Genomic DNA, 26,451 nt, shown 5'->3' on the forward strand with positions numbered 1-26,451 from the left:
TGCCTAACATCACCACATGGGGACAGCGATCAGATATTCCAGAGCTGCCTTTGTGGTCCCCTAATTCCCACAGCTGCCAGGGGCCGATTTGGTACTCAGCTGCGTACAGAATGGCCTAAAGGCTTCTCTAAATTATAGGTGGCTGCACTGGCCACAAAGGGTCTGTTCAGGCCCCTGAGGGCTGCTGAAGCATAAGGGTCTTGTTGCTGGGGCCTCTTTCAGCCTATGCAGTTTAGGAAGAGTGAGCTGGATTCTGTTCTGCTTTGTGAAGCATCAGCAGACTTGTCAGGTAAGTTCGGACTGTAGAATTGGAACATAAGAACGGCCCCACTGGCTCACACCAATGGTCCATCTAGCCCAGTACCCTGTCTTCCAACAGTGGCTGGTGCCAGATGCTTCAGAGGGAATGAATACAACAGGGCAATTTTGAATGATCTTTCCCCGGTCATCCAGTCCCAGCTTCTGGAATTTGGAGGCTTAGGGACACTCAGAGCATGGGGTTGCTTCCTTGACCAACCTGGCTAATAGCCATTGATGGACCCATCCTCCATGCAATATAATAGAGATATTTGGACTGGTTTGTCCAGTCTAATTTTACACCGCCCTCCTCCCCCCAAATAGGACTTCCATCATTTTCCTCAGGAAATGCACAGCCAAATAGATCTCATTGTTAGGAAACTTTTATCCTGATATTCGGCATAATTTCATCTGACCACTCATAGCTATGCCCTGTGTCCCAGCTGCACTAAATAAATTTCTCTCCATCCTGCATGTTGATGAAACCCACCCACTGATTATTGTGTGTGACATGTGTAATGTATTTCCTGTAGTGACGGGTCCACATAAGCCTACATGAGCCTAATACTGCTAATAGCAAATGTGGTACTCCTCTAGTTCAAATGGTAGCCATCCTTGCTTTTAGTGTTGAAGGTCCTGGGTTCGTTCTCTGCTGATAAAACATGGTAAAGAATGTAGCATTTGCAGCCTGTAGGTACAATTGTGGTCTCTTCTTCGCTATTCTAAACGGTACCCAAAACAGGAAGAACACAGCCTTAATTTTTCAAGTCCTATGACAGCAGCAATTTGAAAACACCCCTTTTTGTTTGTAAGCAGAGCAGATGTAGTATGTGAGCCTTTGAAAGAGTCAGTATATAATGCAGCAAGCTCATTTCAGTGCTGTCTTTTCAAAGTGGTGTTGTACTGTAAGTAATTAATGTTATTTCCTACTTCTTACTCAACAGAGTTAATTAATAGTCCATATTTCTGGTCATTGAATTATGACTGAATGCAGTGCCTTTTTGCTGACCGTTTCCTGACTTTTTGCATTTTTTCCATCCTGACTTAATTGCAACATTTATAAAGTGCTTTGAGATCTACTGATGCAAAAGCACTATATAAGAGCTAGGTATTATTATTTCTCCTAGTTTATTATTCTAATTGCAGTAGCATCTAGGAACCGAAGCTGAGGATCAGGGCCCCATTATACTATGCAGTGCAAAGAAAATAACAAAAAAGAGAGTCCCTGTCCAAGAGAACTCACAGACTAGATGTCAGACAGGACATGACAGGTGAACAGAGAAGACTGGCGGGGGTAGGAGGATGAGTGGGAGGGTGAGTTAGCAGAATGACCAGAATTTAGCATAAAATGTATTCATTGCTCTAATACATTTCAAGGTGTCATGTAATCATAGTTGTTAGAGACAGTAAAGACCCTATTGGGTCACATCTAGTCTATTTCTTCACCAGAGTAGGATTGTTCCCTACAGTTTATTCCCCAGAGCCTTGTCCAGTCTAGTTTTTAAAGCTCCTTAGGAAAGATTAACATTTTACATAGCAAAATAGCTGTCAATCTTCGATTTAGCCCCAATATAGATGTTCTCTTCTTTTTTTGCTCGTTTATGAGTGCACTAAACCAAACTGCTGTAGGAGCTGGATCACAAAAAGTGACAGGCTATCGGGATTTGCTTTTCAATCCTCTCTTTTTAAGGGCACAATTCTGTACTCACCAGAGATTCTGCTTGCAATTCATTCATGCTTTTCACTGGCAAAGCATTCCAGCAATTCCCTGGCAAAAGTGCACTTGTAAAACCAGAGTACCAGTCTGGAAATCATGCCTGTAATTCTTTATACTTAAACTTTTTGTTTTCTTTCACTTGGCAAAGCCTAGTGTCCCAGTTAGTTATTCAGTGTGACTTGCATATTGAGGCCGTGCATTAAAGCTAAATGATAGCGCAGGCTTGTCTTCACTTTGACAGCCTCCAATAAAAGGTGCTGGAAATGGTAAAGGTTTCTGACTGTGGCTAGTTCAGGGGTGTACAGTCCTTTGTAGTTGCAAGTTGTTTCTGAATAATGCAGAATTTACAAAGCAAGTGTTGGCAATTGTGTATTTGAAACAGTCTCCAAAGCACTTAGTAGAGCACTCTAACCCTGCGTAGAGTCCTGAATTTGCCGTCCCTTACCTTGAAGGAAATAAATCCACTGCAATATTCCTGATGGATGGATGTCCGTATCTGAAGATGAGGCCCAGCATGCAATATCAAAGAATACTAAAGCATGAGGCACATGGAGAATCCAAAACATTTAGGATTTAACCCAGCTAAGATAGGGCCTGTTCAACAATTCCAGCTCATACTTTGGCAGAACTCCCATTGACTTCTGAGGGGAATTTTGCCTGAATAAAGAGGCACAGGGCTCTGTCTGTGCTTGGGGTAAATATGTGCAGCATTCTGAAGTTGTAGGGATTATATCAAACCTTGTGCTGCCATTCCCATCCTCCCACCTCTCTCATTTCCTCCCCCCTCCCCCCCCCCCACTCATTCACTCTCTCTCACACACCAGTCCGCTCACCTCTTATGCAGGCATCTCGGTGGATTTGGTAACTTCACGTCATGAGAGCCGACGAGAGAGGAAAGTGCTTTATATTCTCTATAATCTGCTCATTAAGCCGTGGAGTTTAACAAGACTGAGTGGATAAAGGAGGAAGTTTAGGGTGTTTTTTGTTTGGTGTGGTGTACGTTTAACGGGGGAAAGAATGCAAACCATTCCAGGTAAGAACTATTCCACATGCTGTTTCCATTCTCTTTCCAGACTTAAAAACCTTGGTGTTCCTGGGCTTTGTTTCTTGCTTACAAAAGCTGTTTCTTAACTGATCTAGGGGTGGGGAAAACGCGACAGCATTGTTTGTTTGCAAGTGTAAGAGAAATTGATTAGCAATACAGTGTGGTATCTTGGAATCCGATGTGCTTGCTGAAAATAAACTTTTTGGTAGGAAACACAGCTTGTTCACCTCTGAGGGGGCAAGAAAGGTGGTTTTGACTGTCCCTTCCAGCCGAACAAAGATCAAACTGAGGGATACTGCGCCTTAAAAATGTGGCACAGCTGACCCCAAAAAATATAACAAAGGGAGTTTAGCAATAAGCCCACATGCACACTAGAGAGAGAGCACCTTCCATTTTGGAGCCCGTGGCTGCATTGTAGTGTTCTGGAAGTGGGCTAGAAGAGGCAAATTGCATCTAGAATGGGATGTTGGACTTCTAGACAGAGGGATAATTTAGAGCTGTGGGCTGAGCTTTTCAATGCATCCTAAGGAATTTGGACATCCAGTTCCCGTTAAAATTAATGGAAACTGGGCATCTAAATCCTCTAAGTGGCTCTCGGTCCTGAGGTTCAATAAGTGCTGCTGTTGGGATGCTTCATTGTAGAAGGCAGCTAGTTGCAAGGATCATCTCCACTGAACAACCAGTGTTGCATCTATCCTTCTCCTTTTTAAGGGGCAAGGGATGGATCGCAAAGGAGAAGAAAGCCCATTGTATGTTCTGTTTGTCCTGCAAAATGAGACCTGCAGAAAACAAATGTTTCTCTTTTGAAGGAATGGATAATTACAATTGTCAAGCACCATTTGATAGTTAGCATTTCAAACCGATGCTAGGTGCTTGTCAGTTATTTGTTACGCCAAGTCTAGTTGAAAACTGCAGCCACTGCAGATAATACTGTGCGCTGCTTTTATTCTTGTCATGGCAGCCACTTTCTACATATAGGGTACACAAGAGAGGCAAAACCAGAGTTGGCCTTTGTTTTGCAAAACCACATCAGCTGGGGCTTTCATCATGTTGGGGAAGTAGTTCTGTGGGTTTGCTACATCTTTAATAGATACATGCATGTACCAATACAGAGTATTATGTTCTGTTGTTCTGTGCAACTATCCATTTTAATATAATCAGCCTGTTTTATCTGTAGTGTTAATATTGCGTTAAACCTTCAGCTCTGGAACGTTCGGGGCCTGATTCTGATCTCACTGTGGTTTAAACTAGGGGTAACTCCACTAAAGCCAGTGTAGTTGCAGACCAAAATCTGTCCTATTGGCAGTATCTTTCTTAATTCTTTGTTTTTCTTTTAAATTGCATTAATGTGATCTATTCCTGCCCAACCAGTGGATCTCTTTATGACCTTTGATAAACTTCCTAGCACAAGTGTAAAGAATCGGGGGTAGCCATGTTCGTCTGTATCCACAAAAACAACACGGAGTCCGGTGGCACCTTAAAGACTAACAGATTTATTTGGGCATAAGCTTTTGTGGGTGGTAAACCACTTCTTCAGATGCATCAGTGTATGCATTCTGGTTTAGCTTTAGTGGATTGCCTTTCAAAAGTGCAAAAACTCTGCAAGCATTGGGTCACTCTTGCTCAGAATGAGCAAAAAGCTTTTATTAAACTAGCCGTTGGCGTTCTTATGCTCTCTTAACCCAGCGCCTGCAAGGTGGCTATTGTCTCCAAGTAGCAAATTGAGGGAGCATTCTAATGAGGATAGTTTTAATAAGGCTGAGATGTCAAAACCTTGCAAGAATGTTGTATCAGCACTTCTTCGAAGATGCCCAGTTTGCATGCTCAAAAATAAATTACCGTTAAACATCATCTTCCTAACTGAACATCTGGTATCTTCATTAATGAAGTTGAATGATGTATCAGATTTACCAGCTGAGAAAAATGAATAAGATCCACATAAGTGCCTGAAACTAAGATAGGCTTTGCTTATTTCAGGGCGGAAAAGATCCCTCAGGTGAATAAATACCAAGCATTCTCTCCAGCAGCTTCCTGCCCCCACTGCTCAGTGAAGTCCTATCTATGTTGGTTTAGCAAATAACTCTTTGTTCGGGTCAGTGACCCCGGTCAGGGGAACAATGTGACTAAGACTCTAGAGGAGGAAGAGACCTGAAAAACGATCTTCAGACCTTCCACTTGCAAGATATTGAATGACTAGGTGTACTGTGACTGGAGGGAAGGCAGTAGCTCAAGGATCCCAGCAAAACTGCACAGTGCAGAAAGTACATTTTATGCGTAGACAGATCGGCTTAGACCTTAAGCTGGGGGAAAGAAAGAAAGAAAAAACCTTCTTTTCTAGGTAAATGTTCCCCTTTGTCTTTTGTTTTCTTCAATGGCTGACAAATTTTTTCACAAATGCACTCAGAATAGAAAGTTAGAATGTTAAACCACCTTTAGGTACAGATGTGGCCCCCCTCACAGCCTTTCATGCATTTATCCTCACAGCACCGGTGGGAGGCAGGGCAGTGCTATTATCCCCACTGTACAGATGGAGGAACTGAGGCACAGAGAGGCTAAGTGACTCGCCCAAAGACACACAGGAAGTCTGTGGTGGAGCAGGATCTCCCAAGTCCTAGGCGAGGGCCAAGAGCTGGGAAGGTTCAGCCTGGAGAAAAGCAGGTGTCTAGAACTTTGCAAAGGGATGTTAAAGGTAGGACAAAATTCCTCTCTGGCATTAGAGACAGAAGAAAGGTGACTGGCTGAAGCTACAGTAGGGAAAATATAGATTAGATTAAAATAGTTACTGCAGGTGATGGGAGACATTTCCAAGGGCCGTTATGGATTCCCCTCAGTGGAGAAGTTCCAGGCTTGGACTAGGGTATGCCCTTTTGTTAAGGCTGGTCTAGGAATAATTAACTCAGTACTTGCATATGGCAGCAGAGACTCCAATACAGAATAGCTCTTGTTCATCTCTCCCTTGGTGTCACAGCCCCTGTAGTGTAGAGCCCTTGGAGGGTCCCCAACCAACAAGAGCTCTGCGCTCTCAGGGGAAAGGTCCTCTCCCTCCTGCTGAGAAAGTAGCATAGAGTTGAAGTTGTCACCCAACTCCTCCCCCTTCCTGGGGCAAAGCCTGAGAGCCCCCACCCCCAACTGTGGCATTTGTTTATTTATCATGTAGATTTTTATGCTTTTCAAGGCAGGGACCTGTCTTGTGTGTGTGCTGTGAAGCACCCTGCTGGCTGCCACATAATAATAGTAGTTATTTTTAACCCATGTTGTTCATCCTCTCAGAGGGCTGATGGATCACAAACAGCTTTCCTGTTGATCTGGGGGAGAAGGGGGCTAATCATTTGCATAACAGAACCCACGCTGGCTATCTGGCCATGGAGCTCCCTGATGGCAGGAGGAGGGGGGCTTTTTGGTTTTGTGCAGGTACAGCACCTACCGCAACAGGGGTCCCAATCCTTGCTTATGGCCCTGTGTTGCTACCACAATGCAAAGAATACATCCTCATCATAAGGGTGCAAAGCTAGAACCTCAAGTGACTGTAGCATTGCAATGGAATGGGACTGATACCATCCTTTTTCTCATGTCCATGAGCCCCCCCATACCATTGCAGGGCTGAGGGATCGGATCCGAAAGCGTTACTGGCCTCTCAGCTCACATCCTCCGCTTTTATCCCAGCATCGCTTTTTGCGAGAGAGCTTCTGAAATGTACGTCGGTCGTGAACTCTCTGGGGTTGTCTTCCTTTGTGTTTGTACAGGCCCCTGATTCCAACCAGCGCCTCCCACCATTACAGTGATGGACATATTAAATGATTGATGATAATAATGACCAAGTCTCTGGTGGTGTGGCTTAAGGGTCTTAAGCAGTAAAGCAGGCTAAGCTATAATGCAAGGGACATCCTGTTCTTTCACAGCAGTTATGAATTCTGCTTCACCTGATCTTTATGGAAGGGAAAGGCAGAGTATTTCTGGCTGCAACAGGAGGTTTCCTTTTACACACACACACACCGATTTAATTAGCCCCTTTCTTGAGTACCGTATTTGGCCGACTTTCTTATTTCCAAGTTCTAGAGCATTGGGATTCCATTAGCAAATCCATTTTTCATAAATGGATTAACATCTGACATATTAAGGAAGTACTAAAACCCAACAGTTTATTAAAATACACTGTGCCTGAGGAGACCACCGTGTGGTTGGGTTAAACCCTTGTTTGAACAACTCCCTGCCAACAGCGGAGGAGACAACCATCCCAACTCAAAACAGCTGCTCTGCACCTTTGTGGAGGTTCCCGTCCTTGTGTCCATGTTACTTAATGAAATGCCAGGGTAATTAGGAGACACAATCGGTTCTAACAGTGTAAGCCCTTCTGGATACAGGGACTGTCTTTATTTTGTAATGTGCCAAGAGTATTGTCAGAATGTTAGAAATAATTGTAACGATAGGCTAGTCCGGAAGTCCTTATTCAGGCAAAAATTCTATTGACTTCAGTGCTGGAAGTTTGAATCAGGATTTCATCCTGCGAGCATAGGTTTAAACTCCCCTCTTAGCTTTGCCGAGCACACTTCTCCAAAGGTGGTTCTTATGTGTAACTCGGGTGCATGCATGGAGTGGGGAATAGGCTGGAAGAGATTCCCGTGTGCAATTTGGAGAGGAGATTTGTCCCTCAAGTTAGGGACACAAAAAAGTCTCTCCATTTGCAGCCATGTGTGTTGTGAACATGATGCTTCATAGGCCAGTGTGCAGGGGAGATTAAAGGAGCTGGAGTCCTTCCCCTGTTATGAAGAGAGACCATCAGAAGAATCAGGAGGCCTACATTTTATTCGTGGCTTTGCCACAAATTCTGATCTTGTGGTGATGGGGGGCGAGGAGGAGAACATGGCTGGATGGGCCTAGACAGGCTCACTGTGTGACCTAGGGCACATCCAGTAAGCTTCGTATTCCTCCATTTCCTCCCCTGTAAAACCAGGGGGGTGGGGGAAGGGCAATGCCCTGCCAACCTCTTGAGAGTGTTGTGAAGCTAAGTTAATCATTTAAGTGCTTTGAGACCTTAGAGTGGAAGGCACTGTGGAAGTGTGGAATATGATTACTACTGGATTGATCCCAGCATGCATGTAGAATGGGTGTCGCTCTTGCTTGGGGGGTATTGTTTTGTTTTACACAGCTTTGGAGGGGGAGCGTTTGTTTGGATAAGCATGCCATGTAGACGGAGAAGATTCAGTACTGTATATAAGAGGGGAACCATTTACAAGGGGGAGAGAAATGTCAGAATGAGGATGCAAAAAGAAAAGGAGTACTTGTGGCACCTTAGAGACTAACCAATTTATTTGAGCATGAGCTTTCGTGAGCTATAGCTCACTTCATCGGATGCATACTGTGGAAACTGCAGAAGACATTATATACACAGAGACCATGAAACAATACCTCCCCCCACCCCACTCTCCTGCTGGTAATAGCTTATCTAAAGTGATCACTCTCCTTACAATGTGTATGATAATCAAGTTGGGCCATTTCCAGCGTAAATCCAGGTTTTCTCACCCTCTGCCCCCCCCCTCCCCCCACAAACTCACTCTCCTGCTTGTAATACTGAGTATAAGTAGTGTGAGTGTTTTAAGATCTACAATATGTACGTTGACTCAAGGCTTGTCGACATGAGAAAGTTGCACCGCTATAACTTAAATCTCTTTTTAAACCAATATAAACCAGTGCAAAAGGCTGCGTGGGTATTTACTGTAGTATAGGGGTGGCTTATTTTGGTTTAGCTCAGGTCTATCAGGAACCGGTTAAACGAAACTGGGAAAAGGCCTCCCTTGTACCAAAATAGGTGTCCACACGGTCTTTGACACCAGTGTCATTCTATTGGTTTCAGTTCACATCTCAAATTATACTGGTGCAACCTTCTCGTGTCGATGAGTCCAGAGTGAGGTTTTTCTGGAGTTGTGTGTCTATCTCACATTCATTCTTTATTTTTATGAGTTATGGCCCTGGGCCAGACCCTCACTCAGTATAAATTGGTATAGCTCCATTGGCTTCACTGAACCTGGGTCAATATTTTCAATGGAGTGACAATGATTCACACCAGCCAAGAATCTGGCCCTTTTTCTGGTTTTTGGTCCTGTATATGGGCAGGCCGTTATGTCCCAGAATGGGGATCTACTACAACCTGGGTAAAATTCTCAAAACCGTGTAATGTGCTGGAGCTGTAGCTCACGAAAGCTTATGCTCAAATAAATGGGTTAATCTCTAAGGTGCCACAAGTCCTCCTTTTCTTTTTGCGAATACAGACTAACACGGCTGTTACTCTAAATCCCTTTGAGAATCTGGGCTGTGGTAGCCTACATCCCACTGAAAGAGGACTTAGGGCCGAAGGGTATTTCTATACTGCAGTCACAGGTGTGATAGCTTTAATTTAGCTATCTTGGGTCCCACCGCAGTGAAGCCACTTCGGTCGTGTATAGGCTCTGCTGAAGCTTTCGTTGCCGTGGCTTTGTGTATCCAGGGCCCAGACTAGGTAGATTAAATTTTTATCTGCCGTCACGCCTTCTGATTGCAATATAGACATGCTCCCAAAGACTGAGGGTAATGTTTTCAAAAAAGCACCTCTCTCTATGATTCTTACGTGACCACACCTTGAGTATTGTGGTCATTTCTGGGTATCTCAGGGCTCAAAGGATACTGATGATGAAAGGGAGGGAGTTCTGAAAGGAGGAAGAAGAAGAATCTGGAGCGGGGCAGTTTTTGGTAGAAAGATTAAAAGTAGACATGCTTAGCTTGGCGAAGTGACAATGAAGGGCCAGTCATAACCTCCTGGAAACACTCAAAAGCTGTAAGCACCCAGGAGCAGGGAAGGATCATCTAAAGCAGTTGAATGAATGGCAAGAACATTTAGGCTGAGTATCAGAAGAGCTCCCTGATAGTGAGATTACTGGCTTGTGGAATAGTCTCCCAAGGGAAGGGGTGGGAATTTATAAACCCGACTGGACAAAACACTAGCAAATATGCTGAAGGCAGGAATTCTGCAGCATCAGGGGAAGAGGCTGGATGTTCAGAGAGGTGCTCACACTTAAGAGTGTACCTTGTATGTGTGTGTGTTCTCCATTCATTCATTCTTTCCCCATCCCAGGGGATTTGTGTGCCTCAATACTTGGCCCATATTACTTAGCTCTTTGATCCCACCTTTCTGTAATGGAAAGGGCCAAATGTTTCCATATCTTTTTCACGTGTGCTGATCATTAGAGGCGGGAGGGAATTGATTTTAAAATTAATAGATTAGACCAGTCACATACACTATGAGCAAACAATCCAAATCTAGTAAAAGTACTGGGATTAAGCCCTCTGGGAATTTTCCCCACCATTTAATGTAGTTGTTCTGCCTAAGTTATGTACGTTGTGTCCTATGTACCTATTGCTGTAACTGCTCGGGGAAGAGAAAGGACATGTCTCCGTAAATTTTGACTCTCCTGCTGATGTCCCCCCTCAACATCACTTCCAAACTGCTGCATTTTCACTCCTGCTCTCCTCCCCCCGCCCCCACTAATTTACATAAGTTGTGGCACCTCTGGACGTGCCATGCGATAACGTACGAGTACGGCCTTGAAGTTGGCCCCAGGATCTCTCCCTTGGGAATCCCACAGTGGTATTACCTCTGAACAAAGGTGTTCCTCCGCCACAGGCGTTTTTCAGCTGTTTGGAAGCGGACCCAAATAGCACGAGTGACTAGCATTCCAACACACCGGGCACATGGCACGCTCTTCTGCCAGATTCCTAGCGAGAGTCTTGTGGCCTGCAATAACTGGTGTGTTCTGCTCTGTATAAAGTAGGCCCTTAAATGAGCAGATTGTTAAGGAATCTTAGGAACAGGGAAAGCCTCCTGGCCCAACACAACTGCCGTTACTTGGCAGATCCCACCTTCCTGCTTTTTCTACTATCTCCTGCAAATCCCCCAGAAATAGACAATGGTCTAGGATTACCAGAGCTGGCCTGAAACTCCGTACGGGATTCATGGGGCGGGAGTACTGCTGATAATAACTGCCTTTTTCATCCCTCAGTATCTTTGCCTTCTAGGCAAGGTTGCATAGGAATCTCTGCTCCCCCAACGCTATGTGGTACCTACATTGGTAGATAGATGCTACTGCGGGGCTGCCGGGAATGACCACATTCCTTTGTTGCCTCGACTAGAGCTACTCAGTAAGTCAGAGTTTAAAGTCAGAAGGAATCACCAGATCATCTAGTCCAGTGATTCTCAATCTGTTTACCATTGTGGGACACAGACTACCTGTATGGCCCTGAGGATGTCACATGGGCTACAGCGGTGTGCTGATTGGGCCGCAGGTTGAGAACCACTGAAAGCCTGACTTCCTGTGTATCAAACACAACCCCACCCAGCACCCGCACACTAAACCTAACAACAGAAATGCTGATAGCATTGACTGGAAGTGGGCCTTCTAGTGACCAGTAGACTCTGGCCACTTTGTCATCAGAGGTCTGTATGAATGGCCCACATAAGGGGATAGAACTGGGGACCTCCAGAGCTTCATAGATTTCATTGATTCCAAGGCCAGAAAGGACCATTATGATTATCTAGTCTGACCTTCCTGTAGAACTTTCCCAAAATAATTCCTACAGCAGATCTTTTACTAAGCATCCAGTCTTGATTTAAAAATGGCCAGGGATGGAGAATCCGCCATGCCCCTTGGTAAATTGTCCCACTGGTTAATTACTCACACTGTTAAAAATGTATGCCTTATTTCCTGTGTGAATTTGTCTAGCTTCAACTTCCAGCCATTGGATCATGTTAGACCTTTCTCTTCTAGATTGAAGAGCCCATTATTAAATACTTGTTCCCTGTGTAGGTACTTTATGGACTATAATCAAGTTATCTGTAGTCGTCTTTTTGTTAAGCTAAAAAGACTGAGCTCCTTGCATGTATCACTAGAAGGCATGTTTTCTAATCCTTTTAATGATTCTTTTAAAAAAGAAAAGGAGTACTTGTGGCACCTTAGAGACTAACAAATTTATTTGAGCATAAGCTTTCGTGAGCTACAGCTCCGATGAATACGATGAAGTGAGCACATGGTATTTCCCTGATTATCTCCATTTTAGTTCTACTTTCCTAATTTTTAGCTTCTGGCCCTAGTTTAGAATCACTCACCTGGGAGAATTCTCAGTCAGTTTTATCAATTGCCCTTCATAACATTCAAGTTGTTAATGGGTCACCTTGAGGCTTCCTCTTTCCACATGGCCCCTTCACGATCCTTCCATTCATGAAAAAGTTCTGTACAATGTAATAGGGATGGAAACAATAGGGGTTATAGAAATGTAATAAGGCTCCCTAGAAATTACTCTGAAAAACCTATAGAATTTCATGATGAATGTGACCCTTTGTGTAGGTTTGCTAAACCATCTCATAGAATTCTACATCAGGGAGAGATAATTATCTCTCAAATTCAGTACGGTGGTTGAGGTAATCTGTAGAAAGTTTCTCCTGTTCTATCACATTAAACCGGATGGTACCAAAACTACAGAAACACTACCACTTTCTATTATTCCATGAGACCTTTTCGTAACTTAGAGCCTAGAGAACTGTTACCATCTTGGTTCTCTGTATGAGCGCTCCTCCGCTGCCCATTTTGAGCTGCGAATGCTAGCTCCCAGGTCTTTTCTACACCGGCAATTTCATGAAGATCTCCCACCATGATTATTGCACCACTTCCCCTACACCAGTACCACTGGTGGGAAACCTAGCATAAACCAGTCATCAGCGGTTTTATCGCCAGGTTGTCTAGATCTGCTCTGAGCGGAGTTAGAAAAAACAGCCTTGTTTATGCTCCCACTGTTGCTACCACCAGTGGAATTTAGCTGGTGTTAGCACAGTAGGAGAAATAGTAATACCTAGCGCTTTTCATCAGTAGATCTCAAAGCTCTTTACAGAGGAGGATAATATCATTATCCCCATTTCACAGATGGGGAAACTGAGGCAGAGTGGGGAAGTGACTTGCTGAACGGCAGAGCCAGGAATAGAACTGGACTAGATTGGAATTTGGTTGGACTAGATGACCTCTTGAGGTCCCTTCCAACCCTGATATTCTATGATTCTGATATTCTATGACCTCGAGTCTCCTGACTCCCAGTCCAGTGTTCTAACCACTCGATCACACTGCTTGCAAAAGCATCTGAGGCAGTTAAGTGCTTGACTACCTTAGTCACTTGAAAATTCTATCCATTTACAAAAATGCTTTAACATAGGCGAGGCCGGAGAATGCTAGTGTCTTGCAATCAAATGTATGGGGAGAGGGAACGTGTGTTGTGATAGTCGAAGCTGAGTCCCAAAAACAACGTTATGGGCTTAATGCAAGGATCACGGAGTGAAATCCTATGGCCTGTGCTGTGTAGGAGGTAAGACGAGAGGGTCAGAATGGTCCCTCTGAAATGCCATTCAAAGGGGGAGCAGTCTTATTTCAGCTGGAATTTAACATGGCAAAAGTTCCCGCAGCAACCACGATGGAGACTCGTTGGGAGCACCTGTAGATAGACAGTATTCTTAGTGTCCGGTCTTAAGTTGTCATGTGATGTAGCTAGGTTCTGTTAAACCGTTGTCATGTTTCACACCGTTCACTAGGGAGCGAACGATTCCTAGTTATGTTGTGTGGGGAAGTTTGTGAATCACTTTTGGTGTAATGATGCTATATTCGAGAACACGGTACTGGTATAAAAACTGATAGTTTTCTAACTCCCCGAACTTTTGTGTAAGGACAGCAGCCTGTAGATGCAGTTGGAATTCATCTGAATTGTGGTGGTGGCTGCTTTTCAGAATGGGGAAGAAGTGGCTATTTTAATTGGGTATTATTAATCATGCATCTCATTATTGATCACTCAGTGCTTTCCATCTAAGCTTCAGTGGTTTGAGCATTGGCCTGCTAAACCCAAGGTTGTAAGTTCAGTCCTTGAGGGGACCATTTAGGGATCTGGGGCAAAAATTGAGGGTTGGTCCTGCTTTGAGCAGAGGGTTGGACTAGATGCCCTCCTGAGGTCCCTTCCAACTCTGATATTCTGTGATCCTTACCAAAAAGCAGGATTGTTCTCCCCATTTCACAGGTGAGGAAAGTGACTTGCTCAAGATCAGAGTGAGTTAATGGTGGAGACAGGACCTGAATGCAGGTTTCCAAGGTCCTCCTCCAGTGCCCTAAGCCCTGGATTACCCTGCCTCTCTCTAACGCTCTTATCTAGGGCCTTCTAGCTTCAAAATACCCACAGCAAGCTTGGGTGGGAGATGAGCACTACTCCCGTTTTACCGATGGAGATACTCAAATAATAGTTAGTTCATCCTCATTAGGAGTCTTAAAATCACAACTGGATACATTTCAAAAAGACTGCCAATATAGTCTCGTCTTTTCCCTGTACTCCCCTGCCTGTCCATCTCCTTATCTAGACTCTTGTATTACAATTAGAGCTTCAGCTCTTTGGCACAGGGGCCGTGTTTGTTCTGAGTTTGTACAGCACCTAACACAATGGTGTCCTGGTCCATGACGAGGACTCCTAGGCACTATGTTGATACAATTCATGGAATAGGACTCACTAGTGTTCTCTTACGCTGTGGGGATGGATAACCCCCATCCACTTCAGGAATCACTGCGTGAAATTCTCTGGGCTGGGTTGCATGGAAAGTCAGGCTATATTATCATCATCTGGCCGTAGAGACTAAAATGCTGTCTCTGTAAGTAAGAGACGCCATTAGAACTGAGGAGTTCATGGCTTGTAGCCCGGTATTCAGACCACTAGGCCATGTCTCTCCTAGCCTGGCTAAAGTAACATTTATTCTTAACCTCACGCACCTCAGCAGTGGGTTCGCATTGCGCGGGCTGTTGCCAGCTGCCTTGCATGCTGCCAAGAGATCTAAAAGCATGTGAACACAGAGATTTAAGAGAAAATCCATCGAGCTCGCTGAGCAATGGAGCAAGCAGTCAGGAGGGCAAGTGTGTGCTCTCCCCGCCCCCCTCGCACGGCTACAGGGAATGCATTAGAGTCACTCAGGCGGAACAATTCAAAGGAAATGAACCAGCGCTTTCAGTAATTAAAAATGTCCTGTGCTGCTGAAATTTCTGTCCGCATCCCTGGGTGACATGCCACAGCCACGGGCCTAAGCTTACTCTGACGCAGCCACTCCATCGCGGAGCTTGTCTCGACTGCTCTTTTCTCCTCTCGACACTTGGCGGGGAACGCGGTTAATTTGTTATGACAGGAGCATGAGGCTTTGCTCCTGAGACTCGAGCCATAAAGAAAGCAAGAAAGGGAAACTCTGAGACAGACAGAGAGAGAGAGAGAGCGCAAAACTCCAAGAAACTTTCTCTCTCTCTCTTTATCTCAGAGTTTCGCTTTCTTTCTGAGATCGAGAGACAGAAAATGTTGAGAGAGGGGGAAAAAAAGAAAATCCCAGAATAGATGAATAGAAAGAGAGCCCTGAAACCGATTTGAATTTGATGAAAGATGGGTGAACCTCCACCAACTCACATGTCAGCAGGAAAAAAATATTGTTTCTAACACCAAAACCTTGGGCCGATTTGGACAGCTCTCACTCAGGCAAAACTCCCAATGACCTCAACAGAAGTCTTGTCTGAGCAACAACCTCATATTTCGGCTCAGTATCCAGAGGAAAACACCGCATAGAAAAGAGGATGAAAACGTTTTCCCCTGTATTCAAGACCAGGGTTTCTTGTTTCTTACAGGGCAGTATAAGCCACCAAGCAGCAGACATCAGGTGGTGGTAACTATCAGTCACTCCCCAACCTGGACTGGATTCTAGCTGGTGACTTGGAAGTTAAATGCTCCACTTATCAGTCCCCTGAGCCATCCACTGCTGCAAAGCCAGAATTTCTCACTGAAATGGTGGAACCTTCCTGATCCAGGACCCTGCCCCCTAGCACCTAAAGGAAACACAAAGAGCATCACCATGTGTGTACAATATCTCATCACGTTTCTTCCCCGGGGTCCAAAGAGTTAAGAAGCTCAGTCCATAAATACTTACCTGGGGATAGCTGAGGGCTCTTTAATCTAACAGGTAAAGGCAGAACAAGATCCAAGGGCTGGAAGCTGGAGCTAGATAAATTCAAGATAGAAATAAAGCACGGATTTTTAACAGTGTGGCAATTCACCATAGGAACAACTTCTCTGGGGAATGTGGTGGATTCTCCATCACTTGATGTCTTTAAACAAAATTGGATGTCCCTTTCTGAAAAGGTACGCACTCTAGCTCAACCACAAGTACGGGCATGGTGTAGGAGATGAAATTCTCTGGCCTGTGTTTTGCAGGAGGTCAGACTCGATGAACATCATGGTCCCTTCTGGCCTTAAATTCAATGGGTGAAATGTTGGCCCTTCTGTAACCGATATCAAAATTCCCATTGACTTAAATGGGGCCAGGATTTCACCCTCTGAATCTAGCTGGTGGTTGTATCCACTGATTACCAAAATAGAGTGTGTGCCCTCCATTTATTTCATTTGCCAGTTGTTCCATATTTCAAGCCTTCTTTGTTGAGGAAACTTGGCCTGAATTGCTTATTGTCTCGGCCTTCCCTGCTCCTCAATGGGCCTCTTGTTTCTGAATGAGTTGTTCCCTCAACCGGCTTATTGTCCTCAAAATGTCCTTTTCACTTCAGGATCTAAGTTACGCCTGTTGATTCCCCTCCTCCACCCTTACCCTCCGTTCTGTTTCTCCAAAGCTTTGTGGGTCAGGACTGACTAATCTTGCTGCTCCAAAAATGCTGAATCACTTTTGTTTGCCGTCAAAATTACCCCTTTTCCCTTTGCAGCGTCTTTCCTAAAAAACTAGAGCCTGGGAGCTGCTGTTCAGGCCGCCGAAATGAACTGCTACAGCTGCGCTTTGGGCAGCGAAGAACTCCGCTGCCATCACTCCAGCGCGAGATGCGCAGTGAGGTCTTTCCAAGTCCATTTTTCAGCATCCGCAAAATGGAAGAGAAATCAAAGATGGTTTCCTCAACAGTTGGCCAGGTTTGATTAAGTAGCTGATCTGACTCGCCACCCAAAACTCAAACCCGAGCCCACAAAACATTTTGGAGAAACAAATTCCATTTTCTTGCTTTGCTTCCTGGTTCTGGCTAGGGCTGAGTTTGAAAGGACCAAATTATCACAAGCAAAGCTACTCATAGAATCCTAGAATATCAGGGTTGGAAGGGACCTCAGGAGGTCATCTAGTCCAACCCCCTGCTCAAAGCAGGACCAATTCCCAGTTTTTGCCCCAGATCCCTAAATGGCCCCCTCAAGGATTGAACTTACAACCCAGGTTTAGCAGGCCAATGCTCAAACCACTGAGCTATCCCTCCCCTCCAAATACTCTTTTTGTATTTCTTGCCCACATAGGTATATCTCACTTAATCAGTTCCTTGTCATTGGTGTTCTCTATCTGTGGCACGCACTGGTTTAGTCTCCTGAAGTCTGTCGTACTTTGGTCTTATTCTGGTTGCTGGGCTTGATGTGCAGTTGGTGGTCTGTGCTATACAGGAGGTGAGAGGTATGATCTGGTGGTCCCTTCTGACCTTGAACTCTGTGACTCTATGGCTAGAACCAGGACATATTCACTGGAAAGCTCATTTCTCACAAGGTTCCTAGAGCAATTTTGAAGCCGGATTGGGGTGGGAACCATCAACAGTTGCCCAGGGTTAAATGAACTCTTTTATCTCCTTGCTTTAGTGTCTCCAGCTGCTGAACGCCTTCGTTACATTCTGGGTGAAGACGATGACCCTCCAAACCCCACCCTGTTCACTGAGATGGACACACTGCAGCACGACGGGGAAGAAATGGAGTGGAAAGAATCTGCCAGGTAAGGAGAGGACACCTCAGTAGGTAGTGGTGTTATGTATGTAGGGTGGTAGGGCTTTGGAGCCCCAATCATGGATCACAATCATGTTCTGTACAAACACAGAACAAGATGGTGGTCCCTGCCCCAAACAGCTTCCAGTCTACGTCAGCACTGACCGAGTGCACCCAGCAGAGCGTTAGGAGACACTGCGGTGCTGGAGGTATCGTTGATGATCGAGTAGATGGCTTTTTTCCCCCCGAGTTAGTACTCAGCTGGTGGTCTCCTGCCTGGGGATCCCGGATAGGGTCCCAAAATATCCCACCATTGTTCCCACTCGTTCAGCTCCATGAGTGTCAATATTGATGAGTGCTTTAGGGCAGATGGCTCCAGGAAGTCTCTCACATTTTAAGCACCATTTCCCCTAAGCCAGCTCAGAGCAGGTATAGATGACACAATGGTAAGCCTTGTATACGTTAGCGCTCCCAATGATGGCAAATTGTAAGGGATGGGGGGAAATCAGCGTGTAGACAAGGCAATATGCAAACTATTGTCATGTTGCTGTGCGCTGTTGAGCAGGTATCACGTTCCACCCCAGAGGGGGTTGCATTTCTGTGCTGGATGAAGCGGTTCTGGTATGTGCATAGTTAGTAAAGCACTGTGGGAGCCTGCGTGATTAAAGTAGCTATAGAAATGCAGTGAGTTGTTATAATCTCAAGTAAGATGATGCAAAAGAAAATTCACAAATTGCTTGCGACCATAGTGAAGTTACACATGCTGCTTTCACAGGAGATACCCAGTGGGTTTATGCCAGTGCTGATGCTGAGACTGAACACACTGATTAAATCTATTAACCATCCTCAAATTGCACCAGGGTGATTTGGTTTTGACCTTGATTAGGAAACGGCAAGTATGGGCCAGTTCATTGCTTGACCATGCAAAGTGGCACAAATCCTGAAAGAGGGGCAGTGGAAAACATGGTGGCTAGAAACATAGCTGTTTCTTGGAGCCCACTCCAGAGTTGAAAAACCCCAGCTGCATGTGGAATGGAGAAATACGATGGTTGGAAAGAACCTACTGTATATATTCTTGGGTAAAGGGCAATATGTGTATACATTAGTATTTCACTAGCACATAGGGGTCCCAGTCCGGGATAGAGCTCCATTGTGCTAGGCTTTGCATAGACCCAGAACAAAAAAGATGGAACCTGCTCCCAAAGAACTTACATTCTAAAGGTAAGAGACAACGTGTAGATACAATTTATAGATGTAGGAAGTGCAAGGTATTAATGCCAACCCTTGCCATTTTATCTTGAGTCTTGCAATATTTGGTACGTTTCTTAAAGCCCCAGCACCTGGAGGCATGTGATTAGGTGAGAATCTCAACTATCTTTTTAAGTAAGTTTCTAGCCCTTCAGCTGGCAAGGGGCCTAATGTGGGTTGCTCCAATTGAAGACAAGTTGAAGGAGGCTTGGTTATGTTGGTGTGGGCATATCTTGCAGAGATCAGAGAGCTCTTGTAGTGATTGTGGGGGAGGGATAGCTCAGTGGTTTGAGCTTTAGCCTGCTAAGCCCAGGGTTGTGAGTTCAATCCTTGAGGGGGCCATTGAGGGATCTGGGGCAAAAATTGAGGATTGGCCCTGCTTTGAGCAGGGGATTGGACTAGATGACCTCCTGAGGTCCCTTCCAACTCTGATATTCTATGATTCTATGATTGTGGATGGAAGATGAAAAAGAGGGAGACCAAAGACTAGGTACATGGACCAAATATCAGCAGGTCTCAGAGGGACCAATCTTCATGACAGCCTTGTGTATGAGCATGAGTTTTGGAACAAAGTTATAAAAGTCACTGACTTCAAATAGGGAGGTGGCAAGAAAGAAGTTTCTAGCCCTCATGGTTGTGGAGAAAAATAGCACACACTCCAGGCTCCACCACCAGAGAGCAAATAAAAAGACCCCAGTATTTATTAACGTATTACCCTGAGTCTGGGCAAGGCTGCAGTTACAAATAGAGCTGGGTGAATTTTTTTATTTATTTTTAATAGTTTATTCACCCCCTTTCCCCCTCCCCACTCCCCAATTTATCATTTCAGCAAGAAAAACAAAAAGGTGGTCATTTCAGGCTGACCTGAAAGGAACATTTTTTTGGATTTTTCATTTTGACAACCAAACTGGAAATTCAGTTTTTTGCCCAGCTCTACATCTGAGCAGTGCGATAAGCAGCAGTCGCAGCACGTGCTAGGCAGGTGGCTTCAGTTTCATTTCTCCAGCCTTTGCCTCTGTGCTTGGATCGTGAGTGGATTTAAGAAATGAAGTCGTTACTATTCCTGGTATCCTGTGAAATAAGAGTTCAGTAGAATGAAATGGCATGAGCATCGCGTGGAATTGGCATTGCATAACGTTGTATGGAACTGGCATAGCATAAGCATGGAACTGGTATGGAGCGGGCAGAGCATGGCAAAGAAAATTGGTGCAAAATGCTACCAGATCAGAGTGGTGGAATTTGACACCCTTTGTTTACAGCTTTTGGAAAAGATTCCACCACGTTTCAAGCCCGTGGAAAAATCAAGCCCAATCTGTCTAATATTTCTGCATTCTCACTTTCCGTGGGCATCCAAAGAGTTAACGTGCCCTGCTGTTCCAGATCTTAAAAAAAAAGAAAAGAAAAAACCCCAAACTTTTAATAAAAGTATTAGAGGAACCACAAATAGTGTTCGTTTTATGGAATTATGAGCTTAACCAAGTAAAAAAAAATTCAAATCCATGTGGAATTTTCTCTTCCTAGTGTAAGTTTTGTAAGCATTATTAGGTTTTTTTTTGTTTGTTTTTTTTCCCTAGCGAGCTTCGTTCTTTGAAAAAGGAGTCACTATTGCGCCAGGGATTTAGATGGCTTTTTGAGCTCAGCTGAGCCCTTTCTCTGTTGTAACACAAAGGGATTTGTGTATGTTCATGCCATTCTGAATGGGATCGATGGGGTGAGGTCAGGCAGTTAATAAGATAGATTTTTATTAATTCCGTCTTGCCCACGTGCACCAGGGGCATCCCACTTGTGCCGCAAAATGACCTTGTCTAATGTGCACTTAGGGCCAGCGCCAGGGGACGTGCTTGCTCTCTGACGCCCAGGGAGTTACGCGTGCAGCTACGGGGACAATGAGATGGGCACACACTGTCCTACTGACCCTATTTTTTCTGTACCAACTAGCGTGGTGCCTCTCCTGTATCGGCGTGCCATGCAGAGGTGGGTGGTCCAGAACACCGGGGTTCAAATCCATGCTCTGCCCCAGACAGCCCATGTGACCTTGGGACTTAGGAGCCTAACCCCTATTGATTTAAATGGGAGTTAGCTGCCTAAACACCTTTAAGGATCAGGGCCTCTGTGCCGTAATTTGCCATCTGTAAAATGAAGATAATAGCACTTCCCTGCTTCCCAGGGATGTGGTGAGGATAAATATATTAAAGACTGTGACATTCACAGGTACTATGATATTGGGGATTCTATGATCTCCATCTACCTAAGATAGATAAAGGTTACTGGGTAATGGTCAGATCTACCCACCACCCTGAAAAAGTTCACCTTGCAGAAACCTGATGGCTACTAAAACCGATAGTTCCTTGCCATGATCACAGGGTTTTTTTGCCTGCAAAGACTTACTGGATTCAAGGTGCAGAAGGAAATCACAGTTAGTTTGGTGGTTTGAGTGTTAAAGTTCTTGAACCACTGGGCAAGTGATTGTGTTCCCAGTTCTGGACAGGGAGTGGGGTCTAGTGATTAGAGGAGGGGGGTCTGGGAATTGACTCCTGGTTTCTATTCCCAACTCCAGGAAGGGAGTGTTCTCTAGGGGGTGGGGGGAGAGACTGGGAGTCAAGACAGAGGATCTTGCCACTGACTTGCTGTGTGACCCTTAGGCAAGACACTCCCTTTTCCTTGCCTCAGCATCTCTAAGCTCAAGTAAGATTAGATAACGTATTTTACCTCTGTTTGGCGCCGTGTCCAGTTCTGCTGTCCACAATTCAAGAAGGATGTCGACAAATTGGAGAGGGTTCAGAGAAGAGCCACAAGAAAGAATAAAGGTTTCAAAAACCTGCCTTATAGTGATAATCTCAATAAATTGAGCTTCTTGAGTCTAAGGGACGACTTGATCACAGTTTATGGGCTTGCCTCCCTGGTGCCTTAGTCCGTACTACAGGGGTGTAGATTCTAAAGCCCACCAGCGTGTTGCACGCGAACTGGTGATGTGGACTCGGCTGGCATGCACGAAAAGTTCCCTCATGCATGGTAACATAGTTCTGTTTGAAACATGGGTCAGCACACAACATGCTAGTGCCCCTCTATTGCGGACAATGGCACCATTAAACAAGCCCTACAAGTACCTACATGAGGAACAAATATTTGGCAGTGGGCTCTTCAATCTAGCGGACAAAGATATAACATCATCCAATGGTTGGAAGCTGAAGCTAGACAAACTTAGAAAATACGGTCTAAAATTTCAATAGTGAGGGTATAGAATCATAGAATCATAGAATATCAGGGTTGGAAGGGACCTCAGGAGGTCATCTAGTCCAACCCCCTGCTCAAAGCAGGACCAATCCCCAATTAAATCATCCCAGCCAGGGCTTTGTCAAGCCTGACCTTAAAAACTTCTAAGGAAAGAGATTCCACCACCTCCCTAGGTAACGCATTGCAGTGTTTCACCACCCTCCTAGTGAAAAAGTTTTTCCTAATATCCAATCTAAACCTCCCCCACTGCAACTTGAGACCATTACTCCTTGTCCTGTCCTCTTCTACCACTGAGAATAGTCTAGAACCATCCTCTCTGGAACCACCTCTCAGGTAGTTGAAAGCAGCTATCAAATCCCCCCTCATTCTTCTCTTCTGCAGACTAAACAATCCCAGTTCCCTCAGCCTCTCCTCATAAGTCATGTGTTCCAGACCCCTAATCATTTTTGTTGCCCTTCGCTGGACTCTCTCCAATTTCTCCACATCCTTCTTGTAGTGTGGGGCCCAAAACTGGACACAGTACTCCAGATGAGGCCTCACCAATGTCAAATAGACGGGGGTGATCACATCCCTCGATCTGCTGGCTATGCCCCTACTTATACATCCCAAAATGCCATTGGCCTTCTTGGCACAAGGGCACACTGCTGACTCATATCCAGCTTCTCATCCACTGTCATCCCTAGGTCCTTTTCCGCAGAACTGCTGCCTAGCCATTCGGTCCCTAGTCTGTAGCTGTGCATTGGGTTCTTCCGTCCTTAGTGCAGGACCCTGCATTTATCCTTATTGAACCTCATCAGATTTCTTTTGGCCCAATCCTCCAATTTGTCTAGGTCCCTCTGTATCCTATCCCTGCCCTCCAGTGTATCTACCACTCCTCCCAGTTTAGTGTCATCCGCAAATTTGCTGAGAGTACAATCCACACCATCCTCCAGATCATTTACGAAGATATTGAACAAAACCGACCCCAGGACCGACCCCTGGGACACTCCACTTGACACCGGCTGCCAACTAGACATGGAGCCATTGATCACTACCCGTTGAGCCCGACAATCTAGCCAACTTTCTACCCACCTTATAGTGCATTCATCCAGCCCATACTTCTTTAACTTGCTGACAAGAATACTGTGGGAGACCGTGTCAAAAGCTTTGCTAAAGTCAAGAAACAATACATCCACTGCTTTCCCTTCATCCACAGAACCAGTAATCTCATCATAGAAGGCGATTAGATTAGTCAGGCATGACCTTCCCTTGGTGAATCCATGCTGACTGTTCCTGATCACTTTCCTCTCATGTAAGTGCTTCAGGATTGATTCTTTGAGGACCTGCTCCATGATTTTTCCGGGGACTGAGGTGAGGCTGACTGGCCTGTAGTTCCCAGGATCCTCCTCCTTCCCTTTTTTAAAGATTGGCACTACATTAGCCTTTTTCCAGTCATCCGGGACTTCCCCCGTTCGCCACGAGTTTTCAAAGATAATGGCCAATGGCTCTGCAATCACAGCCGCCAATTCCTTTAGCACTCTCGGATGCAACTCGTCCGGCCCCGTGGACTTGTGCACGTCCAGCTTTTCTAAATAGTCCCTAACCACCTCTTTCTCCACAGAGGGCTGGCCATCTATTCCCCATGTTGTGATGCCCAGCGCAGCAGTCTGGGAGCTGACCTTGTTCGTGAAGACAGAGGCAAAAAAAGCATTGAGTACATTAGCTTTTTCCACATCCTCTGTCACTAGGTTGCCTCCCTCATTCAGTAAGGGGCCCACACTTTCCTTGGCTTTCTTCTTGTTGCCAACATACCTGAAGAAACCCTTCTTGTTATTCTTGACATCTCTCTGAAGCTGCAGCTTCAGGTGCGATTTGGCCCTCCTGATTTCATTCCTACATGCCCGAACAATATTTTTATACTCTTCCCTGGTCATATGTCCAACCTTCCACTTCTTGTAAGCTTCTTTTTTATGTTTAAGATCCGCTAGGATTTCACCGTTAAGCCAAGCTGGTCGCCTGCCATATTTACTATTCTTTTGACACATCGGGATGGTTTGTCCCTGTAACCTCAACAGGGATTCCTTGAAATACAGCCAGCTCTCCTGGACTCCTTTCCCCTTCATGTTAGTCCCCCAGGGGATCCTACCCATCCGTTCCCTGAGGGAGTCGAAGTCTGCTTTCCTGAAGTCCAGGGTCCGTATCCTGCTGCTTACCTTTCTTCCCTGTGTCAGGATCCTGAACTCAACCAACTCATGGTCACTGCCTCCCAGATTCCCATCCACTTTTGCTTCCCCTACTAATTCTTTCCGGTTTGTGAGCAGCAGGTCAAGAAAAGCTCCCCCCCTAGTTGGCTCCTCTAGCACTTGCACCAGGAAATTGTCCCCTACGCTTTCCAAAAACTTCCTGGATTGTCTATGCACCGCTGTATTGCTCTCCCAGCAGATATCAGGAAAATTAAAGTCACCCATGAGAACCAGGGGTAATTAAGCATTGGAACAATTTACCAAGAGTTGTGGATTTTCCATCAGTGGCCATTTTTAAATCAAGATTAGATGTTTTTCTAAAAGCTCTGGTCTATGAATTATTTTGGGGAACTTCCATGGCGTGAGTTAGGCAGGAAGTCAGACTAGATGACCACAATGGTCTGTTCTGATCTTGGAATCTATTAATGTAGGTCATCGTCCCTATCTTAAAAGGTGAAGCTTGTTTCACTAATGTTTAGCAAGCTGTATGAAATCTTTGGATGAAAGGTACTTAGAAGCACAAAGTGTTTTCATCACTATTAGGCTGATTCTGCAATGACTAAGTCCATCAACTTCCTTTATCTTCAGTGGGAACTGGTGTCACTTAGAACGTGGCCCAGCCTGGCAGGATCCAGCCCTGTCCCATCAGCGAGGATCCAAAGAAACTGCATGTGTGTGAGGCATTAGACATTGTTGAGCCTGTTTGGACAACTGATTTAGTTAACTTTTAGTCTGTTTTTGGAAGCAAGCGATTTCCCAAAGCATCTAAGTGAGCTGGCACACAAGTCCCCCTGACTTTCAATGAGACTTGTTCTCCTAACTCACTTGAATAATTTGGAAAATCCCTCCCTAGGGTGGTATTTCATTTTCCTTTGGTCTTCCTGTCTGCACACTAAATTGGCTCTATATGGGTATGTCTACACTGCACACTAAGCCAGGACTCTCATTCAGGTTTGAGCCCAAGCTCCCATCCCCACCTCCTCCCTGCTTCCATCTACACACAGATCAGTCTGACTCAAGTCATCAGGCACTCAGGCCCTAGAATCTTACTAAGGGGGGGGGGGTCAGAGCCCAAGTCCCACTGTGACTTGGATCCAATCCCTGTCACTGTGCAGTGTGGACACAGGTCAAGCCGCAGACCCAAGTCAGAAGGTCTGTGTCGTGCAGTATGGATGTGTTAGCATGACTGTGAGACCCAGATCCAGCAATTGTAAACCCATGCTTACAATGCAGTGTGGATGCCCCATCATGGGCAGTGTAGACATATCCTAAGTGTTTGGGTTGTTGGCAGAAGCATAATCGCACGGAGCTACGACCCCAGGGCTGGTAGGTGTCTGCTGAATGTGGTTTAACCCTTTGGAGACTGGGCATATGTAATCTACATCCTAAGCATTCGTTTTCTTGCCAGCCTGGATTAAAACACCAGCATTCTACAGGTTAATGTTTCTAATAAATGATATTATTTTTGGTCACTGCTAAGGGAGCCATTTAACTATTTTCCCCAAAGGGTTTTATTCCTTTCTATGATGAACCCTTATTCTGTGGGGCTAGGTGTGTGCCAGAATTTAATGCTCTCCGAGATGCAGGTTACAGAAGGAGTTTGATGGATCTCTGTCCAGACCCTTGAGGCGGCAGGTGTGTTTAACTGGCCTAAAAGTCATCAGCACAATTGACACTAATCAGCCCTCTCGCCGGGAGCCTCAGTAGTGAGGCCAAGGAGTGAATGGGCCGTGGAGACTGGACTCCCTCTCGCCCAATCGGAGTGGGTTCAGGTGCATTAGCGAGAGAGTGTGGGGAGAAGGTTACAGTGCTACTGGCTGGTCTGTACCCGCTCTGGAGATAGAGGGCTTCAGTCTCCAGGGGCAGCCCAGGACTTCACGCGA

General features: G+C 45.3%; 1 protein-coding gene across 16 annotated transcripts in view; it reads left to right on the plus strand.

The window, feature by feature from the left end:
• SLC4A5 (solute carrier family 4 member 5) overlaps nt 1–26,451 on the plus strand; it is a 129,513-nt gene that overhangs the window by 18,748 nt on the left and 84,314 nt on the right. For 15 of the 16 annotated variants that reach the window (XM_048829229.2, XM_048829221.2, XM_048829223.2 and 12 more), the window contains exon 5: nt 17,745–17,874. In XM_048829229.2, the coding sequence (XP_048685186.1) occupies nt 17,745–17,874 (130 nt within the window). Of the gene's footprint in view, nt 1–2,861; nt 3,048–17,744; nt 17,875–26,451 lie in introns of those variants that run through there. The other variant, XM_048829232.2, reaches the window with a different exon arrangement.

This window comes from Caretta caretta, chromosome 26 (genome assembly GCF_965140235.1).
Source record: "Caretta caretta isolate rCarCar2 chromosome 26, rCarCar1.hap1, whole genome shotgun sequence".
NCBI lineage: Eukaryota > Metazoa > Chordata > Testudines > Cheloniidae > Caretta > Caretta caretta.